This window comes from Theropithecus gelada, chromosome 2 (genome assembly GCF_003255815.1).
Source record: "Theropithecus gelada isolate Dixy chromosome 2, Tgel_1.0, whole genome shotgun sequence".
Taxonomy (NCBI): domain Eukaryota; kingdom Metazoa; phylum Chordata; class Mammalia; order Primates; family Cercopithecidae; genus Theropithecus; species Theropithecus gelada.
In genome coordinates this window covers 155,973,367-155,996,462 of record NC_037669.1, presented here as the reverse complement: position 1 = coordinate 155,996,462, position 23,096 = coordinate 155,973,367, and the positions used below count along the sequence as shown (strand labels likewise).

At 44.3% G+C, this 23,096-nt stretch overlaps 1 protein-coding gene across 3 annotated transcripts in view; it reads right to left on the bottom strand.

The window, feature by feature from the left end:
• Positions 1 to 19,973, bottom strand: part of MSL2 (MSL complex subunit 2) — a 46,405-nt gene extending 26,432 nt beyond the window's left edge. Inside the window, exon 1 of one of the 3 annotated variants that reach the window (XM_025377752.1) lies at positions 19,796 to 19,973. Coding sequence is in view for 1 of the 3 variants with exons in the window: in XM_025377750.1 (XP_025233535.1) it covers positions 18,611 to 18,752 (142 nt within the window). In the remaining 2 variants the exon portion in view is untranslated. The other 2 variants (XM_025377750.1, XM_025377751.1) reach the window with 2 other exon arrangements.
• Between the last annotated feature and the right edge of the window lie 3,123 nt (positions 19,974 to 23,096).

Below are 23,096 nucleotides of genomic sequence, written 5' to 3'. Positions count from 1 at the left end.
ACAAAACTTTTTGGCTGGGCACAATGGTTCATGCCTATCATCTTAGCATTGGGAGGCTGAGGCAGGAGGATCACTTGAGCCCAGGAATCTAAGACCAGCCTGGGCAACTGAGTGAGACCCTGTTACTACAAAAAAAACTTAAAAATTAACCAGGTGTGATGGCACACACCTGGGGTCCCAGCTACTTAAAAGACTGAGTTGGGAGAACTGCTTGAACCCTGGAGACAGAGTATCCAGTGAGCCATGATTGTACCACTACACTCCAACCTGAGCAACAAAGTGACACTTTGTCTCAAAAAAAATTTCTTTTTCCATCAGACAAAATTCATGTGTTACGAATTCTGCTTGATTTGATTTTGATGTTTGTTCCTTCCAAACCTCATGTTGAAATGTAATCCCCAACATTACAAGTGAGGCCTGGTGGGAGGTGCTGGGTCAAGGGTAGGTCCCGCATGATTAGCTTGGCACCATCCCCTTGATAATGAATGAGTTCTCCCTCAGTTCACATGAGATCTGTTTAAATCTGGGACCTCCTCCTTCTCTCTCTTGCTGCTTCTTTGACCATGTGATAGGCTTGCTCCCCTTTAGCCTTCTGCCACAATTGGAAGCTTCTTGAGGCCCTCACCAGAAGAGATGCCGGCACCATACTTCCTGTACAGCCTGCAGAACCATGAACCAAAATAAGTATCTTTTCTTTATAAATTACCCAGTCTCAGGTACTCCTTAACAGCAACACAAACGGATTTACACATTGTCATACAGGATAATAAGCTCAAGTCAAAGAGAAATTAATTTAAGAGCAGAGAACTCTCCTAAGACAGCACAAGTTTACTCTTTGTGAGGCTTCCTAACCCAGATCTGTTTTTCTTCTTTAAATTTTTTATTGAGCAGCACTTAAAACCTGTTACTGTAAACCTCCATCCACTTTATTTTAGTATTAAACCAAAAAGCAAATACATGCCTCAAAAAATCAGCAAATCTAAATAACTTAAGTTTTGAAGAAATTAGTTCTCTAATTAAATATTCAAGCAGCTATGCCCAAATCAGCATTAGCCCCTTTAAACATCCCTGATCAGCTGGATTCCAAAGATCAATAAACTATTTCTTTAAAATATCTAGCACAAATAATCATATGCCAGAAAAATATATATTTTAATTAAAAGCAAGAAATAATAATAATATGGCAGATGTGCCTTAGTCACTAAAAATGATGCTACAGAATGGGCGCGGTGGTTCACACCTGTAATCCCAGCACTCTGGGAGGCCGAGGCAGGTGGATCATGAGGTCAGGAGATCGAGACCATCCTGGCTAACAAGGTGAAACCCCGCCTCTACTAAAAATACAAAAAACAAAATTAGCCGGGCATGGTGGCGGGCACCTGTAGTCCCAGCTACTCGGGAGGCTGAGGCAGGAGAATGGCGTGAATCCAGGAGGCAGAGCTTGCAGTGAGCCAAGATCACGCCACTGCACTCCAGCCTGGGTGACAGAGCAAGACTCTGTCTCAAAAAAGAAAAGAAAAAAGGAAAAAAAAAAACCGATGCTACAAAGTGGAATATTTTGACCACTTGACTGAGTAATTACTTTAAAGTTCACTATAGCACCTTAAATAACTAAATACCACTATACTGAGAGACCAGTGATAGCTAAACATATATGCCAATTTTACAGGGAGTGGAGGTGAAGAAAAAGAAGAGTTAAACACTGCAATTTTAAAAATATAAATGTTACTCAAGCCAAGCTGTTCACTGAAAACCTGAACGGTTTGACTTCAGAGTTTTTTTTATTTTGTATTGGATCATCTTTGGGTAAGTCAGTACTTTATACAAGCACTTTTGACTAGTAAGTTTCACTAGTCAACTACCATTAAACAAAGACTCATCATAGGTTATTAAATGGATGACATATATGTACAACCACTCAGACCCACAACATATTCATATACTCAAGCCATGCCTCATTTCATACTCTAGTAAGAACTAAAAAAGAATGCCAGACATCGTTTATCTTAATAACTAAGTAGGGGAGGCTTTTATAGAATGTTTGTGGTTACAGAGCACTTTTATAATATTCCATTATTTTCCTATTCTGGCAAAGCAATGATGGCCACTCACGAAATTATTACCAATAAGATAATGTAGGCTGATTAATTAGGCAAAATTAAGTTGATTCATACCCGAACAAACACTAATCAATAAACCAATATAAATCAAGATCCAAATTTCCCAAATTGGTGTTCCATGGAACCAGAAGGTTTGCTTTATTACCCTCTTACAGAGTCATCCCACAATACATTAGCATCTTAAAACTGAATATTCTATAACTGTCAAAAACGTAAGACAGCATTGCTTAAATTTACTGGCACTTTTTTTTTTTTTTTTTTTTTTTTGGAGACAGGGTCTCACTCTGTCGCCCAGGCTGGAATGCAGTGGTGCAATCTCAGCTCACTGAAACCCCGCCTCACAAGGTTCAAGCAATTCTCCTGCCTCAGCCTCCTGTGCCGGGAAATTACAGGTGCCCACCATGGCACCCGGCTAACTTTTTTATTTTTAATAGAGACAGGGTTTCACCATGTTGGCCAGACTGGTCTCGAACTCCTGACCTCAGGTGATCCACCCACCCAAAGTACTGGGATTAAAGGCATGAGTTGCCGCGCCCCGCCAGCACACACTTTTTTTTAACCTCACGCATGGAGTATTCCAAGACAGCGCTACTACCATCAAAGGGTTATCAGGATCACTTACATGGCCCACTCCAGATCTGGGGATGCCACCCAGGAATGTAGTTTTTTTGGGTTTGTATTTTTTGTTTCTTGTTTTTTTTTGAGACAAGGTCCCACTCTGTCACCCAGGCTGGAATGCAATGGCACAATCAGAATTCACCACAGCCTCGACCTCCAAGGCCCAAGCAATCCTCCCACCTCAGCCTCCCAATTAGCTATACCAGTCTTAGTGTAATAGTCATAAACCACGTGTTCAAATTTGGTCACAAGTGTTCACTTTCTTCACTTTTTTCTTTTTTAAAGACAGAGTCTCCCTCTATCGCCCAGGCTGGAGTGCAACAGCACCATCATGGTTCAATCCAGCCTCAACCTCCTGGGTTCAAGCAATCCCTATACCTCAAGCTCCCAAGTAGCTGGGATTACAGGCAGGCACCACCACTCCTAATGTTTTATTTTTTTTGGTAGAGACAGGGTCTCACTATATTGCCCAGACTGGTCTTGAACTCCTGGGCTCAAGCAATCCACCTGCCTCGGCATCTCAAGTGCTGGGATTACAGCATGCGCCATCCTGCCCAGTGAGGAATGTGTATTTTTAAAAAGCTTCCCAAATGCTAATGAACAACCAGGATTAGGAATCACTAAAAATACTTTTAACTTTTTCTTCCCTTGAAGTCATCTTCCACAATAAGAAGAACTCCTGGGGATTTTTTCTAATCATTTCATCATTTAAGTAGCAAATGTGATTAAATGATTTTAAGGAAAAAAAAAAAAAAAAAACTACTTTTAATCAGCATATTATGCAAAATTATACTATAAAGATCATCTCAACAAAGCATACAAAGACATTTTTTTATCTAAATTAAGTTTTAAAATGCATTTTGGTGACATATCTACTTTAAAACCGCCTATCTTGGGCTGGGCGCGGTGACTCACGCCTGAAATCCCAGCACTTTGGGAGGCCAAGGCGAGCGGATCACCTGAGGTCAAGAGTTTGAGATCAGCCTGGCCAACATGGTAAAAACCCGTCTCTACTAAAAATACAAAAACTAGCCAGGCGTGGTGGCAGGGGCCTATAGTCCAAGCTACTCAGGAGGCTGAGGCAAGAGAACACTTGAACCCAGGAGGCAGAGGTTGCAGTGAGCTGAGATCCCTCCACTGCACTCCAGCCTGGGCAACAGAGCAAGACTCTGTTGCAAAAAAAAAATAAAAAATAAAAATAAAATGGCATGCCCTATTTGTAAACTCATGAATGTTAAAAATGTAGGCTAAAGTGGAACACACTACACAGGGGCAAAACTGCCTATGTGCCCTGATACTTGGACTTATGTTTCCTACTAAAATTTTTTTAACAATTTTTGTATTTTGTTACTAAGTGATAAGCCAGAAGTGGCTTCAAAATGTCATCTACAAACACTTCAAATAACACATTCCAAGTATGAATAGTCTTTGGTCTCTAAAAATAAAAAGCAATACTGGGTAGCACTGTATTTTCTCTTTTCAACATTACTTTTTGAAATATTACCAAGAACCTGTTGAAATACAGGGTGTTAACACAGACAACTTATAAAGAAAAAAAGTCACTTTAGGAAGCCGAGGCGGGCGGATTACCAGATCAGGAGTTCAAGACCAGCCTGGCCAAAATGGTGAAACCCCGTCACTACTAAAAATACGAAAATTAGCCAGGCACAGTGGCTGGCGCCTGTAATCTTAGCTACTTGGGAGGCTGAGGCAGATGAATTGCTTGAACCCGGGAGGTGGAGGTTGCAGTGAGCCAAGATCGCACCATTGCACTCTAGCCTGGGTGACAGAGCAAGACTCCGTCTCAGAAAAAAGAAAGAAAGAAAGAAAGAAGTAGTTGGCTGGGCGCGGTGGTTCAAGCCTGTAATCCCAACACTTTGTAGGGTGCAGGGGGCCGAGGAGGGCGGATCGTCTGAGGTCAGAAGTTCAACACTAGCCTGACCAACACAGTGAAACATCTCTATTAAATACAAAATAAAAAAATTAGTCAGGCGTGGTGGCGCATGCCTGTAGTCCCAGCTACTTAAGAGTCTGAGGCAGGAGAATCGCTTGAACCCAGGAGGTGGTGGTTGCAGTGAGCTAAGATTGCGCCACTGCACTCCAGCCTGGGTGACAGAGTAAAACTCCGTCTCAAAAAAAAAAGACGAGAGTAACAAAAATCATGAACCAAATATTTAGAATCATTTACATTTTTATGCTCATCATCTAGTATTTCATTATCAATTTAACTTTCTTAATGGTTCTTGTCTCTAAACGTTGATCTATTAAATGAATCATTGAAACAATATGAATAAGAGTTAATAAAACACATGACTAAGATTAAAACAATATGAAACCTTCATGAACGGAAGGATTAAGCTGAATTATTAACTGGTTCTGGTACCACTATTTGTCTCATGCTCATTTGACATCTCTTCAAATTACCTCATTTTAAAGGAAGACAATTAAAATGTTTTCTCTTCTTCTAAAATAACAGAAGCCTTTTTACTACATGAACACCGTGGAACACCTTCTTGAGTCCGATTACTAAGGTGAAGAAATTGTTCTAGAGGGCAGTAAATGGTAAGCTCCAAAAATTTGTTCACAACCCCATCCAGCTCAATGTTTTAAAATCAAAACTTGGCCGGGCGAGGTGGCTCACACCTGTAATCCCAGCACTTTGGGAGGCTGAGGCAGGTGGATCACCTGAGGTCAGGAGTTGAAGACCAGCCTGGCCAACATGGTGAAACCCCGTATCTACTAAAAATATAAAAACTAGCTGGGCGTGGTGGTGGACGCCTGTAATCCCAGCTACCTGGGTGGCTGAGGCAGGAGAATCGCTTGAACCCAGGAGACGGAGGTTGCAGTGAGCTGACACAGTACCACTGCACTCCAGTCTCAGCAACAGACTGTCTCAAAAAAATTAAAAAAATAAATAAGTAAAAATAAAATCAAAACTTATGTGATCTGAAGAAAAAAAGTTCTAAATATAAATTTTCTTTAAAAATCAAAACTTAAAAAACAAGATGAAAACACTGAAGGCAAATTTCTCACACAGCTTTCAAGACCAAATCTAAGTTCTTTAAATGTTGTAACACTGTCCAGTAGAACTTCACGCAACAATGGAAATGTTTCATATCTGCAATGTCCAATAAGGAAGCCATTACACTCACATGTGGCTACTGAGCATTTACAATGTTGTTAAGGATAAAAGAAGAACTGGATTTTAAATTGCATTTACTTTTAATTAAATAAAATTTACATTGTCACATATGGCCAGTGGCTTTGTATAAAACATAGGTTTAGAATGTGATCTTACTCTGCTTCCAGACAAAAATGGAATAATCAGATTTACTCTCCTAACTGAAATAACTAAAAAACAGGCTAAAACAATAGGTTTTCAAATATTGACCAACAAGCAGCACAGGACAGTAATCCCTGAAAGGGGGAACAAATATAAACCCTACAACCGTCCCAGCTTATTGCCTGGGGATACTTTTCAGGCCAAAAAGCACAGGCAGGGAGAATCCAAAGCCTGGATTAAGCAGGGGGAAAGAAAAGAAAAATAAAAGCTCCCCTGAGTTGAGAAGACAGAGCTGGAAGCCAAGGCAGCTGGACTTCTCAGAGCGAAGCACAGAGATGACAGAGCTGCACAGAGAAAGAGGCCCAGAGTGGTATACCAGGTCACTCTGAGGTCTTCAGCTGAGTACTGATTAATTAGCACATGTGTGTAAACTACCAGAGAAGCCCCAGAAAGAAGCAGTGGAAACAATCCCCATAACTCACAGAAGTAGCAGAGTAATTCCTCCTTCCACTACCCAAAGTGAGAAATCCCACAAGGCATCAGATGAGCAGTCAAAAGGTTCCTGCCCTCAGTAGCATGGAAAAACTAGTCTCTAAAGGCTGCTGTGACTCTGCTAAACAAAAGCTTAAAAACAAGGCTTGAAAGGATCAAACAATCTCCAAGTAACTTAGCCTCATCCCAGAACAAAGTTCAAGAATATCTGTAGTACAAAAATATCCAGCAACAAGGTAAAACTCACAATAGCTGGAATCCAATCAAAATTAACCAGCCCTAGAAAGAAGCAAGAAAATATAACCCATGATAAGAAAAACCAGTGCGAACAATAAACCCAGAAAATGAAACAGATGATAGAATTAGTAAACAAGAACATTAAAAATGAAAATTATATTAAGCCAAATGTGGTGGCTCACTCCTGTAACCCCAGTACTTTGGGAAGCCAAGGTAGGAGGATTACTTGAGGCCAAGAGTTCAAGACCAGTCTGGGCAACACAGGTAGACCCCCATCTCTACGAAAAATTTTTAAAATGAAATTTTTTTTTTTTTTGAGACAAGGTCTCAGTCTGCCACTCAGGCTGGAGTGCAGTGGCATGACCTCAGATCACTGCAACCTCTGCCTCCTGGGCTCAAGCAATCCTCCCACCTCGGCCTCCCAAGTAGCTGTGACTAGAGGCACGCGCCAACCACGTCCAGGTATGTATTTTTTGTAGAGGCAGGGTTTTGCCATGTTGCCCAGGCTAGAAAAATTAAAGTTATTGAAATGGTAGTTATTTTAACTATATCCCGTAAGTTCAGAAAGGTTTCATAAACCTACCAACAGAGCTTCAAAATACATGAAGCAAAAACTGATATAACTGAAGAGAAACTGAAAACACATACAGTTGAGATTTCAACTCAATAATTGACAAAACTACTAAAAGTCTGTAAGGATAGAGAAAATAATGAACAATGCTATCAACTAACTTGTGAAAATGTTTTTACTGATCAGAAACATTGTGAACTAACAACTGTTCTCTAACTGCCAAACAAGATAAGTAATCCTGACTCTTATCCAGGTAATAAGATTTCACAAAATAACTGAAGATCACAACATCATTAGAATTCTATGGTTCTGGCCAGGCATGGTGGCTCACACCTGTAATCCCAGCACTTTGGGAGGCCAAGGCGGGCAGATCACGAGGTCAGGAGATCGAGATCATCCTGGCTAACACAGTGAAACCTCGTCTCTACTAAAAATACAAAAAATTAGCCAGGCGTGATGGTGGTCACTTGTAGTCCCAGCTACTCGGGAGGCTGAGGCAGAAGAATCAGTCGAACCCGGGAGGCGGAGGGTGCAGTAAGCCGAGATGGTGCCACTGCACTTTAGCCTGGGCGACAGAGCAAGACTCCGCCTGAAAAAAAGAATTCTATGGTTCTGGGCCGGGCGGGGTAGCTCACGTCTGTAATCTCAGCACTTTGGGAGGCCAAGGCAGGCAGATCACCTCAGGTCAGGAGTTCCAAGACCAGCCTGGCCAACATGGTGAAATCCGTCTCTACAAAAACACACACAAAAAATTAGCTGGGCAAGATGGCAGGAGCCTGTAATCCCAGCTACTCCAGAGGCTGAGGCGGGAGAACCCCTTGAACCCAAGAGGCAGAGGCTGCAGTGAGCCGAGATCGCACCATTGCACTCCAGCCTGGACAACAGAGCGAAACTCCATCTCAAAAAAAATAAGAATTCCATGGTTCTGAACAACCTCTAGTGTACAAGAAAGGGTCTGGATAAATCCTTCATTCCTGAGAATTACAAACCCAAATTCTTACAGGAGGCAAATAGATAAAGCTCTAAAAAAGAAAAAGAAAAAAAAAAAAGAAAAACAGTGGCAAAGGTTAGGTGTGACCAAGGGCAAACTGAAGAGGACATACTCCTACCACCAAAGAAAAAAGTCAATCTCTCAAGTCTAGCCAATGATGCTACGTCATAAGGGAATGCTTCCAATTCAGTGCTTCCACTGTTGCAAAACCTCATACTTTTCCAGGAAGTGCCTAAAATTTGGATTTTTATGTGAAGTCTAGGTTTGGAAACAGTAACCACCAATTCAGTTTTTTTTTTTTTTTTTTTTTTTTGAGACTGAGTCTTGCTCTGTAGCCCAGGCTGGAATGCAGTGGCACGATCTCAGTTCACTGCAACCTCTGCCTCCCAGGTTCAAGCAATTCTTCCGCCTCAGCCTCCCAAGTAGCTAAGTAGCTGGGACTACAGGCATGTGCCACCACACCCGACAAATTTTTTTGTATTTTTATTAGAGACGAGGTTTCAGCATGTTGGCCAGGATGATCTCAAACTCCTGACCTCAAAGGATCTGCCCGCCTTGGCCTCCCAAAGTGCTGGGATTACAGGTGTGAGCCACTGTGCTAGGCACTATTCAGTACATTTTTAACAAAACTGAAAAAAAAAAAGGTCTGGAAACCAAATTCACAACCAAATTTATGCTCTAATCCAACAACCTCATCTTACAAACGAAACAGAAAAATTAATTTATTCAAGTCATCACAGAAGAGAACTTCATCTAACCATATCTAAAATACTATAGATATGGACACAAAAATCACCCTTTTAGAGAAAACTAAAACAAGGATGCTACCAGAATAACTTAGGACATGACTCTTTTTTTTTTTTTTTTTTTTTTTGCAGGGCGGAGGGAAGGGAAGGGGGAGACAGAGTCTCACTGTCACCCAGGCTGGAGTGCACTGGCGCAATCTCGGCTCAATGCAACCTTCACCTCCTGGGTTCAAGCAATTCTGTGCGCACCAGCACGCCAGGATAATTGTTGTATTTTTTGTAGAGACAGTGTTTCGCCATGCTGGCCAGGCTGGTCTCAAACTCCTGACCTCAGATGATCCACCTGCCTCAGCCTCCCAAAGTGCTGGGATCACAGGCGTGAGCCACCACGCCCGGCCAGGACACAACTTCTCAGAAATGACAAAGTTGTCTTCCAACATCGAAGGGCAAAATTTTATCAAAGGCTTTCTGAATTATTCCAGAAGACAAAAATAAAATCAATGGAGACAATTACATACAGAGAAGGTGACTTGGGCAAAATGGAAGCAAAAAAAAAAAAAAAAGTTGTTCTAAAAGAGGTTATCAAAACAATGGCAAGGCTATTTTGCAGAATATTTAGCTCAATTACCACAACCATATTGCTAAAATCCCCGAAGAATTCTTTAACTAGGCTATCCTTACATTACTTCAAACCTAGACTGCCTCAACTCTTCAGGTTCCCCAAAAATCAACATCCTTCCTTACTTCATTTCTGATATGAACTAAATCACCTTTCGACTCCTTCAATTTTTCCCATGTGTCTGTATCAAACTGCCAGGTTTTGTCAGTTCTTCAACATCATTGTATAACTGTCCCTAGATATCCATGGGTGATTGGTTCCAGCATCTCGCTTGAATACCAAAATCTGCAGATACTCAAGTCCTTGATATAACATGACATAGTATTTGCACTTAACCTAAGTATAGCCTCCTCTATTCTTCTAATCAGGGGTCCCCAAGCCTCCAGGCCATGGACAGGCACCAGTCCTTGGCCTGTTAGGAACCAGGCTGCACAGTAGGAAGTGAGCAGGAAGTGAACTGGGTCCAGCAAGCAAAGCTTCACGGCCACTCCCCATTGCTCGCATTACCACCTGAGCTCTGTCAGATCTGCAGCAGCATTAGATTCTCACAGGAGCACAAACCTTACTGTGAATTGTGCATGCAAGGGATCTAGGCTGCACACTCATTACAAGAATAATGCTTGATGATCTGTCACTGTCTCCCACCACCCCTAGACGGGACCCTCGCAGGAAACAAGTTCAGGGCTCTCACTAATCCTACATTATAGTGAATTGTATAATTATTTCATTATATGTTACAATACAATAATAATAGAAATAAAGTGCACAATAAGTGTAATGTGCTTGAATCATCCTGAAACCATCCTCCGAACCCGTAGAAAAATAGTCTTCCATGAAATCAGTTCCTAGCGCCAAAAAGGTAGGGAACTGCTGCTTTAAATCATCTCCAGATAACTCATAATACCTAAACAATGTAATACTATGTAAGTACTTGTTATACTGTAATGCTTAGGGAATCATGACCAAAAACAAGTCCATACATGTTCAGTACAGTCGCAATTTTTTCCCAAATATTTTAGATCCAAGGTTGCTTGAATCCACGAATGCAGAACCCACAGATATGGAGGATTAGCTGTACATTTTATCAAGTATATGTTATGTGAAAGCACTGTGCTAGACATACTCACCAATGTAAGACTAGAAAACATCTCATTTAATCAATTCACAATGAGACAAGCCCAGCTATGACAAAGACGGCATAACACATTTCAAATTAAAATGTTATGATAACCATAAGAATGATCAAATGTTCCCTTTTCATTTTATGTTATTCCCTTTCTTTTCACTCCCACCACTCTATTCAGGCCTCATTAAAGAATCCTCTTATTAGAGACTCCAAACAAACCACATTTGGCCGGGTGCAGTGGCTCACGCCTGTAATCCTAGCACTTTGGGAGGTGGAGGTGGGAGGATGACCTGGGGTCAGGACTTCAAGACCAGCCTGGCCAACATGGTGAAACCCTGTCTCTACTAAAAATACAAAAAAAAAAAAAATTAGCCGGGTGTGGCGGGCGACTGTAGTCCCAGCTACTCAGGAGACTAAAGCAGGAGAATCGCTTGAACCAGGAGATGGAGGTTGCAGTGAGCCAAGATCACACCATTGCACTCCAGCCTGGATGATGGGGCAAGACTCCATCTCAAAAAAAAAAAAAAAAAAAAAAAAATTCACCTCTAAATTAATATTTTCTAAAACAATTTCAATCGTATCACTATCCTACTTAAATACTGTTTTTCAAATGCTTACAACACTGGTTTGCAAATCCTCATCCCAATCAAGATGGGCAGTTAAAATGCAGATTACAAGGGCCTGTCCACAGAGATTCTAATTCAATCAGTCTGGTGTAATGATTAGGAAATCTGGATTTTAATAAGCTTTTAGGTGATTTTGATTCAGGTGGCCTGTAGAATATATTTAAAAAAACGACCGGGCGCGGTGGCTCAAGCCTGTAATCCCAGCACTTTGGGAGGCCGAGACGGGCGGATCACAAGGTCAGCAGATCGAGACCATCCTGTCTAACCCGGTGAAACCCCGTCTCTACTAAAAAATACAAAAAACTAGCCGGGCAAGGTGGCGGGCGCCTGTAGTCCCAGCTACTCGGGAGGCTGAGGCAGGAGAATGGCGTAAACCCGGGAGACGGAGCTTGCAGTGAGCTGAGATCCAGCCACTGCATTCCAGCTTGGGCGACAGAGCGAGACTCCGTCTCAAAAAAAAAAAAAAAAAGAATATATTTTTAAAAAAAAAAGAAAGAAACAGGTCTACAGGTTGAATGTCACATTCCTTAGCCTGGGATCAAAATGTTCCACACAAAAGGCTCCTGAATAACCACTATAGGGCAAGGGCTCTCCTACAAGGGCTCTTCATTCCAGATAAACCCAATTTACTGCTGTTCACATAAGCCAAAGGTTTTCTCCTTCAGGACTTACTTAAAAATGTCCACTAGGCCAGGTGCGGTGGCTCATGCCTGTAATCCCAGCACTTTGGGAGGCCAAGCTAGGGGATCACGAGGTAGAGAGATCGAGACATCCTGGCCAACATGGTGAAACCCCGTGTTTACTAAAACTACAGTAATTAGCTAGGCATGCTGGGGCATGCCTGTAGTCCCAGTTACTCAGGAGGCTGAGGCAGGAGAATCGCTTGAACCCATGAGGCGGAGGTTGCAGTGAGCCGAGATCGCACCACTGCAGTCCAGCCTGGCAACGGAGTAAGACTCCGTCTCAAAAAAAAAAAAAAAAATCCACTAACAGGCTGGGTTCAGTGGCTCATGCTTATAATCCCAGCATTTTGGGAGGCCAAAGCGGAACGACTGCCTGAGGTCAGGAATTCAAGACCAGCCTGGGCAATACAGCAAAACTCCATCTCTACAGAATATCTGAAAATTAGCAGGGCATTGATGGCGCATGCCTGTAGTCTCAGCTACTCAGGACACTGAGGTGGGAGGACTGCTGGAGCCCACATCAAGCCACTGCACTCCAGCCTGGGCGACAGAGCAAGACTCTGCCTCAAAAAAAAAAAAAAAAAAGTATCCATTACACCATTTCTCTTGGCCCAACTCAAGTCCCACACCTACCAGATCTTACCAGACTGAAACAATCTCATCTGCCTAATTCTACAGTACCACACTGCCTGCCTTGAGCCATCATTTAAACCATTATTACCTTTTGAACTTATTGTAAGATGAAGGGCTGTGAATCAAACCTCTTTTCATCTCACCACTAGGAACAATCCATTTAGGGAGTCCTTTCCCTAAGACAATGTCATCTTGCATAAACATACCCAAGTAGGAGCAAATATTTTAGAACTTTTATAGATTTTTCTTAAGAAAAGAGATCATACAAGCCTGGGCAACATGGCAAAACCGTCTCTACCAAAAAAAAAAAACACAAAAATAAGGTGGGCATGGTGGCGCACGCCTATAGTCCCAGCTAATTGGGAGGCTGAGGTGGGAGGACAGCTTAAGTCCAAGAGATTGAGCTGCAGTGAGCCATGATCATGCTACCACACTCCAGCCTGGGCAACAGAAGAAGACCCTGTCTCAAGAAAATTTAAAAATATATATATATATATCAAACAGTTAAAAAAAACTAGATCTGATATATCTGCTGTCTATAGCTGAATTGTACCTGCCAAGAAAATTACTAACTACACAGTTCTTCCTTACCTGCATACTAGATGAATGTGCTCTAAAGAATTCTTCCCAGATCAGAAAACAGGTAAACAAGAAAAAAACTGTTAAAATAGACCCTGTTTTAACACCAATCATTAACCTCTGACCAAAGAGCTATTCAAAAACAAATTCTACAGAAATAAATACACTTTTATGGTTAATTTCTGAAACTTTACACGTACAAAAACGTTAACTGGTAAGTTTTCTACAAATATCAACCAGGCCCGGGGGTGCACTCTTGTAGTTCCTGCTACTTGGGAGGCTGAGGTGGGAGGATCACCTGGACCCGGGAGACAAATGTTCCAGTAAGCCAAGATCATGCCACTGCACTCCAGCCTGGGCAACACAGCAAGACCCTGTCTCAAAAATAAAAAATTACTAACTTTTCTATCGTGACACATGAGGTTTGTTATAGCTTACATGCCTCTACTCAGTAGTTGGCCAATAATTGTTGATTTACTTAAATGTCTTCCCTATAACACTGACCAATATATATGGGCCTGTGCCACGTGTCTTATTCTATCCTAGCATCTAGAACATCACAGGTGACCAATAAAGACATAGTACAGGTTACCGGGACTCACGCCTGTAATCCCAGCATTTTGGGAGACCGAGGCCAGGTGAGTTCAAGACCAATATAGACAACACAGCAAGGCCACATCTCTACAAAAAAAAAATTTAAAAATTAGCCAACCACATTGGTGGCGCACACCTGTAGTGTTAGCTACTCTGGAGGCTAAGGCCAGAGGACTGGAGTTTGAGGCTGCAGTGGGCTATGACTGCACCACTGCACTCCAGCCTGGGTGACCAAACAAGATCGTCTCCAAAAAAAAAAAGGGAAACATTCATGTTCCTGGGTTTGACCATGATAATTTCCAAATATCTCCAAGAGTAATATTTTTCCATTTAACATGACCCTCCAATCCTAACAGGATTTTTGATTGTATATATCAGACTTGTTACATCATTTGAAGAGTTACAAGTTTAATGAAAACCTAAAATCCTTAGGCCAAAATTTATCAAGTCTCATGTTATCAAAAGAAAAAAACAATTCTACTTTCTGATAAAGGAAGTCCAACATTTAGAACAGGAGCGAGAAATCGACACTTAAAAATAGTACCCATAGTGATTTTGTCTTGGTCACTTTCTGTGACCTAGAAAGTACAGTAATTCTCTACAGTAAGGCTATCCCATTCACTAGAAGCTTCAGAAGGTTTAAATATACAAACCAATTGAAAAACAAGCATGATAATCAGCTAATTAACATATCAAAGAACAATAATAACAAAACTGTAACTGCAGTGAATAATCTAGGTTTGACAATAATTGACCTGATAGTTTATAGTCTCTTCCCTCACCTCCTTCCACCTTTCTCTACTGTGCAAAGCTGGGATATTAAGTACCTAATACATGCCAGACACTGAATCTGTAGACTTGTTCTCATGGGTTCAAAAACTTTTTTCAGTCCGAGCAGGGGTGGCTCACACCTGTAATCCCAGCACTGTGGGAGGCCAAGGCGGGCGGATCACGAGGTCAGGAGTTCAAGACCAGCCTGGCCAACATGGTGAAACCTCATCTCTACAAAAAATACAAAAATTAGCTGGGCGTGGTGGCAGGCATCTGTAATCCCAAGCTACTCGGGAAGCTGAGGTAGGAGAATCGCTTGAACCCAGGAGGTGGAGGTTGCAGTGAGCCAAGATTCCGCCACTGCACTCCAGCCTGGACAACAGAGCAAGACTCCGTCTCAAAAAAAAAAATTTTTTTTTTCAGGCCAGGAGCCACAGCGGCTTACATCTGTAACCCCTGCACTTTGGGAGGCCAAGGCGTGAGGATAGCTTGAGCCTAGGAGTTCAAGATCTGCCCAGGCAACATGGCAAGACCCTATCACCACAAAAACTTTAGCTGGGCATGATGGTGCATGCCTGCAGTTCTAGCTAATTAGGAGGGTGAGGTGGAAGGATTGCATGAATCCAGGAGTTTAAGGCTGCAGTGAGCTAGGATGGCACCACTGCACTCCAACCTGAGCAAGCACTCCAACCTGAGCAACACAGCAAGATCCTGTCTCAATAAAAAGTTTTTTCAAACCACTTAAAAATAAGCCCACACATAACACAAATTTGGAGAAACAAACTTGAAGGAGATAAAGGAAACTGGCAAAAAGTTAAAGCAATGCGCCTACACAGTAAGTAAAAGCCAAATTTCAACCTAACTGCAAAGTTTGAAGGGCTTTTTCCCTCCCTCACCTCTTCCTCTGAGGCTGTCATAAACACCTACATGTAAGTCACTAGGCAGGAGAGAATGTGAAGCAGAAAAAATACAAAAATGTAAAAGAAAAAGGTGTCTTCCCTAAGAAGTTTATTATATATATCAGGAAAATCAAACTGATATAAAAACTGCACTGAAAGGAGTTATAAGTACCTTACGACTGGAACAAGAGAACAAAAATAACTTTTTAATTTTTTCAGCCAGAGTTTCACTCTGTCGCCCAGCCTGGAGTGCAGTGGCACAATCTCCGCTCACTTCAACCTCCGCCTCCCAGGTTCAAGCAATGTCTGGCAATGGGCCTCAGCCTCCCAAGTAACTGGGATTACAGCCACCCCCACCACACACAGCTAATTTTTGTATTTTTAGTAGAGATGGGGTTTCACTATGTTGGCCAGGCTGGTCTCCAACTCCTGACCTCAAGTGATCCGCCCACCTTGGCCTCCCAAAGTGCTGGGATTACAGGCACCTGACCAGAGGAAACTTTTCGCTGCAGTGAGCAAGGAAGACTTCACCAAGGAGGCAGGGAGTTGAGTTAGGCCTTTAGAAAAAAAGGAGTGTATTAGGCAGAAGAAACTTAAGAAAACAAAGATTTTTAAAAAAAGAAAAAAAAGGAAGATATAAAGCATGTCTGAAAGGGCAAAAACATCAATCCAGTTAAAACAAAAATTATGTAAAACCACAGTTGAACAAAAGAATGAAAAGGTAGTAGCGGGTCAAATCTACAGGACGTGTTGAAACAAATTCCCTAATTAAGCATTACGACAGAATTAAACTTCATTTTTACATGTGTATTATTTTCGTGAAATAAGACTGCATGCACATCCACATATTAATTTGAATGCACGTATGCTTTTCATCTAAGGAAAAAAAGTCTAGTACGCACCTGGTACAAAGATATGTAAATGCTGGAGCTAAATTCAAATAACTGATTTTTTTTTTCTATCTCTTGATAACCACAGACTTATGTCCAAAGAGATGGGAGGAAAAAAACCTGAACCTACATCCCTATTACTGAAACCATGCCAGCTACTCAATTATAAGGGAGAAGCAGAACTCACAGATCTTCCACAGGATGATGTGAAGTAAGAAAGCCCTGTCAGAAAAATTCCCCTTAGGATGATGTGAAATAAGAAAGCCCTGTCAGAAAAATTCCCCTTGTGTTGCCAAGACTGACAAAAAATAAAAACAAAAAAGGCTACAGTTGGACTTTTAAATGTAGTTTTATCTTTGATGCCATTATTTAAAGTCCAGGTTAGAACCTGGGAAAATGTTCAATTAGACCACCACTACTAACCGAAAGCTATTAATAAGAACTTAAAACCTCTGAGGTTCTTAATAGTTTTAGGATAGTGGTGGTCTACACAACTCAAAACTACCGTTTCCCTCTTAAATTAGAGAGCTAAGTCTCACCCATCTAGTAAACAGGTGACCTACCAGATTCTGCAAATGTTAACTGATAATGACATCACTCTCAAATGCTGTTTTAGCAGGACAGAGTGGGCCCTCCCTCTTTCCCCTACCTCACCAAAGTAGCACTCTACGGCCGTCACCAAAGGAAAAGAAAAAAAAAAGTGTATGGAGAAGGAAGTTATGGCAGCTCCATTTCCTTAGTCCTCAAACTATCAAAATATGTGAGGACACAAAAAAAAGCACTCCAAAAAAGCGGGAGTAGAGTGAGAGGTTACCATGAAATCAAGCAAATTTTTTATACACCTACATTTGCAAAACTTAAGCTGAAAGGAAACTCAATCTAGCCGAAAATTCTCATTTTACACATCAAGAAACTGAGGCCCAGGGCAGTTAGGTGATTTGCCCGGGGCGACTATTCCTCTATATAGGTGTTAAGTGCCTGTTACCAGTCAGAGCAGCACTTAATGACTTACTCAGTTACTTAAATGTTTATGACATTAAGTACCTGTCTTGCAAAAAACACCACCACCTCTTCTGCACCCATTCAGTGTCTTGCTTCAGGATCTATATAGAGAACGCTGGATAAACCTCAAATGAATATTATTTCTCCCTTCAGCCACAACTGTCCCAAATTACTCTTCTTCCTTTATCTAATTTTAAAGAAAGCGGAAGCCTTAACTAAGTGCCTGAATTTCCCAGGTTCTAACTAAACAAGTGGATCACCAAAACTTCAAAACTTCGGATAGAGTATTAAGTAGAGCATACATATTACTGCTTTACCAGTTGCCCTTTCCTTTGTATTAACGTCTCAGTCCAGGTTTCTCGAAAAGCAAGTAATTATTATACCTGCACAGTTAACACTCAAACTATCACTTTTGAGATATTTTCCTTAGACAATTTAGCATATCTCTTCTATCTTAAAAATAATTAAAAAGTATCCTACCTACCACGAGTTAATATTTTTTGAACAAACACATCTAAAATAACCCTCGACGAAGCCAAAGTGTGTTAAACCACAAAATGAAAACGTGGTAAGTAAAAATCCCACCAGTTAAAAAGCACTTCGAGTACCACCAGCCTTCCCCGGCTTGCTGTTAACCGTCAAACCGTCAAGGCATTTGGGGAGGAACCCGGGGGAAAGTTCCGCGTCGGGTTCTCCAGCTGTGGGTTCATCAGTTTAGCCCACCACTCCCACTAACACCAGCTTGGGGAAATGCAAACACGCCACATGTGCATGTCTTCGTCATGTTTAACCACTTTTAACCGCTGTAGGTACGAAATCAGCTCCCGCGGCAAAGTATTGTGCATGCATGTTACCCCCACTTAAACCACTACCACCAGATGAACCGAGGCGAATCAAACCATTTTGAACGTTAACGCCACTGCACAAAGCGGTCTGAAAGGGTTCTCTGCCTTTCTGAAATGCCGGGCAAAAGTCCCTCGGCGAGTTTCAAAACTAATGACCGCACAGCGCGGCACAAATAACAAAAAGCTTAATACCAACCACCAGGCCGTCGACCCGCTCACGTTACCACTGCCCAGAAGGCTTTTTAAAAACAAGCATTGAAAAGGGAACAATAAAAAGCATCTCACCGCAAACACAGCACGAAAGGGACTGTCGGAAGTAAGGCAGGAGCCTGTTAATCTCAGTAAACGCCTTGGGGTCTCCGGGGTCGTAGTTGAGCACTAGGCGGCTCGCGGAAATGTAGAGAGCAGTAGCATTCACGGGGTTCATTGCAGACACTTCGACACCAATGGCTCCCGGTTGAAAAGAAATTCCGGATCCAACTTTGTAAGCAGCCAGGGAACGATGGCGAATTTGCAACAATTCGGAAGAAATCAGAGCCGAACCATTGGCCAAACAAGTAACCAAAATCCGTGCAAGTTTGTGGAGCTGAAGCAATCCTCCCACACATGGGGCCTTGGCGCCCCTCCGTCCCTGAGACTTCCAAAAATATGAGAGAGAGAGAGAGAAACCAGCGTTCGAGTTCGTCCGGAGCGACCACAGAGCGCAGAACGCGGCGGCTTGGGCGCTCGGGGCGGGACTCGGCGCTCAGTCTAGCCCCGCGGCTCGGCGGGCGGCCTGCACTCGAGCTCCATCTCCGGACACGGAGGCGCCTCCTCAGGTCGAGCTGGCGGGCGCGGGAGCAGGCCCCGGCCCCGTCTGAGGCGCGACACGCTTCTCCCCGGCTGCAGAGCCTCTTACTCCATCCCAGTGCAGGGCGCGGAGGCGTCGGCGAAGGCAAGGACGACGATCGGGCGGCGGCTTCCCGGATCTAGTGCAAGACACCGCGGCGGCGACGAAGGTTGCTGTTGCGGCTGGCGGACGCCGCCGCCGCACTCTCCATATCGGACGCGGGGCCCAGACTGCGCCCTGGCTCTCCGCCCCGTAGGCTGCAGCCCGCAGTTCCCCGAGGTGGCGAGGCGGGCGAGAGTCCTCAACCCGGAGGGGAGGGCCGGGGAGGAAGTGCGCGGGCCGCCGCCGGCGGGCGGGAGGGGGCGGGGAGCAGGCCCGGCCGGGCCGCGGCGGCGCCCCTCGCTCCTCAGTCGCACACTCCGGGGTCACCACACGCAAGCGCCGCCCCCTCACTGCCCGGCCATCTTTTCGGCGCCGCACACACAGACGACTCCTCGACCGAGCACGACGGCCGCCGCCGCCCTCAGCGCCTTCCCGGCCGCGGGAGGCAAGCGCTCACACCGCCAGGCCCCGCCGCCGCCGCCCAGCGCACACAGCAAGGCCCCGCCGCAGGCCCCTCCCCCGTGCCTCGCCGCCCTCACCCCGACTCCACGCGCCACCCCAGCTCGGTAGGGCCCGGGCTGCTGCGGCCTTAATGGATCCCGCGGGCTGTGCGGCGCCTCAGGCCTCTGCTGGCGGCGACGACGACCGTTACCCCAACGGGCAAAGCCACTGTCATCCCCGAGACTCCCCCGCCGCCGTCGTCGCTAGCGCTCGCACGCATGCGCAGAGCACACTCTCACCCCTCCCCCCTTTCCTCCCTTCGCTTCCCTTTTCCCTTGCTTCTCCTCTAACAACCCCCTCCACAGCCTCCCAGAGCTACCGCCTCACTCCACGCATGCGCAAGCCGCTACCTAGCTCCGCCGCCTTTCGCCCTTACGCGTGCGCTTTGACCGCCCACCCAGAAAACCGGATAAACACATCAGCCCGCTCGCGCCAGTCCCTCACCGCTGCCAACCCACCCTGGGCTCACTGCGCATGCCTGGCTCTCCACTTCGGCTCTCAGAACGGAGCATGCTCTCTGCGAGCCGACAGCTCTCGCCGCCCCTCCCCCACGTGCTCTTAAATTCCCTCTCCCAGGCATGTGGGCTGTGGTGAAACATTCGTTAGCTGGCACATCCTTCCCCGGTGTGGGCTGCAGGCTTCCCGCATTACACTGCTTCTGTGCCCGCCTACGCCGGGGCCCCACTTGGTAGCGCCATGTGGCGCTCTGCACTGGCCTGAATGCGGCCTCTCGTCCTGACTGACCGCGGTGTGAGGAAATAGCCTCGCCAGGCCCCAAGCCCCGCCCTCGCGGCCTTTCTCCTGGAACGGCTCACCCCGACCGCGGAAAGGGCGCAGCCTGGGCCGGTTGGCTGGCTCTCGCCGAGCCGGAAAGATTGCTGCAGTGAACGTGGCTGCGCGCCCAGCAGGCGTGCAGACGGCTTTTGCCGGGTCGGGGCCGCGGTCCGCGCCTCTCTGCGGTGGTTCGCCGTCGGAGGTCTCTAAGGCCCTGGCTGACTGTGTGTAAGCGTGGAGGCTCGAACCCACCCCCCGCGCGTACCCGTCGGACCCGGGCTGTTCCCACGGCCTCTGGTCCTTGGACTCGAGCGGCCTCGCCTTCATGGGCGCCGATCAGGACTTCACCGAGCTCTCACCGGAACAGAGTCGTGTTTTAAAAACAAAACGAACTCCCTTTTTTTTTTCTTTTGAAAGATTTAGCTTTTTCAAAAGACCTAGCTCTTCTATGTGAACAGATGTCTTGAAAAATGCTCTAGAACAAACCCAAATCCTTGCGAATATTTTGTTTTTTAAAACAAGCTTTTGCCTTTTGTTTTTGCAGATCAAGGGCACTGGGATATAAATAAACAAAAGCCTAACTTAATGGATGACTTCCCTCCCTTCTCAAAGTACAAAATCTTTTTTGAGTAGCACAAATAGTAACAGGCCATAGGAAACATTTCTTATCTCTGTACACACCAAAGCTTCTCAGCACAATTTTTCATGCACAGTAGACACTACACGTTTGCAAAGTGAAAATTATGATGTGTGTAAATCTTTTGTGGCACATGTTACATATGTACACAGGCACGTATATGACACATGTAAATGTGGTACATGTTAGCTACAAGCTGCCACTTGAGGTGAGTAGAAATAGTTAAGGTATTAAGGGAATCCATACAATTTCGATTTATAATTTCTATTATCGTTTGAAGGCAGGTTTGTGGTTTTTTTTACCAGACCTACCATATTACCAACACTTAAATATTAAGCAGTAAGAATCCAACTTCCTAATTTTGATTAGCTGTGCAAACTGTATTTGGTAGCCTTATACGTGGAAAATGACAAATACTGTAAAAGCCACTCTCATTTTTAAAAGCTCCTTTTTTTTATAAGAGATCTTTTCTAAGCTCTCCTTCAAATAAAACTGTTATATGGTTCTATTTTTACTCTAGATTCTAAGGGCTTCTCCCACAACACACAGGTTGTTCTCCCCAAGAGGAGCAACACAGAGAGTAAAATAATCAGCACTGTTTTCCGTTAAGGCAGAATAAATTAGCAGTCACCCTAGGCAAGTGATTATTTGCAGGGCATTAACCTTGCTAATTTTCTCATAACTGGATTTTTACAAATTATGGTAGTTAGAGGTAAAGAATCTTGAAGTATATTCTCTTCTAATATTTATTGGCTGGATTGGGCCTTGCCTAAAAAGGAAACAAATGAATTGTTTATAGAAAATGAAGTGCTTCGGCAAAAGAAACTATCAACAGGGTAAACAGATAACCTACAGAATAGGAGAAAAAATCTGCAAGTTATGCATCCAACAAAGGTCTAATATTCAGAATCTATAAGGAACTTAAGAAAAATGACCATCAAAAAACAATCCCATTAGGCCGGGCACGGTGGCTCAAGCCTGTAATCCCAGCACTTTGGGAGGCCAAGACTGGCGGATCACGAGGTCAGGAGATCGAGACCATCCTGCCTAACCCGGTGAAACCCCGTCTCTACTGAAAAATACACAAAACTAGCCGGGCGAGGTGGCGGGTGCCTGTAGTCCCAGCTACTCGGGAGGCTGAGGCAGGAGAATGGTGTAAACCTAGGAGGCGGAGCTTGCAGTGAGCTGAGATCCGGCCACTGCACTCCAGCCTGGGCGACAGAGCGAGACTCGTCTCAAAAAAAAAAAAAAAAAAAAAAACCATTACAAAATGGGCATAGGACATGAACAGACACTTCTCAAACTAAGACAAAAGCCAGGTGCGGTGGCTTATGTCTGTAATCCCAACACTTTGGGAGGCCTAGAGGGGCGGATCACCTGAGGACAAGAGGGCAAGACCAGCCCGATCAACATGGTGAAACCCCATCTCTACTAAAAATACAAAAAAATTAGCTGGGAGTGGTGGCGGGTGCCTGTAATCCCAGCTACTCCAGAGGCTGAGGCAAGAGAATTGCTTGAACCCATGAGGCAGAGGTTGCAGCCAGCCAGGATCGAGCCACTGCACTCTAGCGTGGGCGACAGAGCAAATGCCAAAAAAAAAAGAGAGAGAGAGAGAGAGAGAGACATCATACAAGCAGCCAATTAATGTATTAAAAAATGCTCGGCCGGGCATGGTGGCTCACACCTGTAATTCCATCAATTTGGGAGGCTGAGGTGGGCGGATCACAAGGTCAGGAGTTCCAGACCATCCTGGCTAACACGGTGAAACCCTTTCTCTATTAAAAAATACAAAAAAAAAAAAATTAGCCCGGTGTGGTAGCATGTGCCTTCAGCTACTCAGGAGGCTAGGAGGCTGAAGCAGGAGAATCACTTGAACCCCAGAGGCGGAGGTTTCAGTGAGCTGAGATTGTGCCATTGCACTCCAGCCT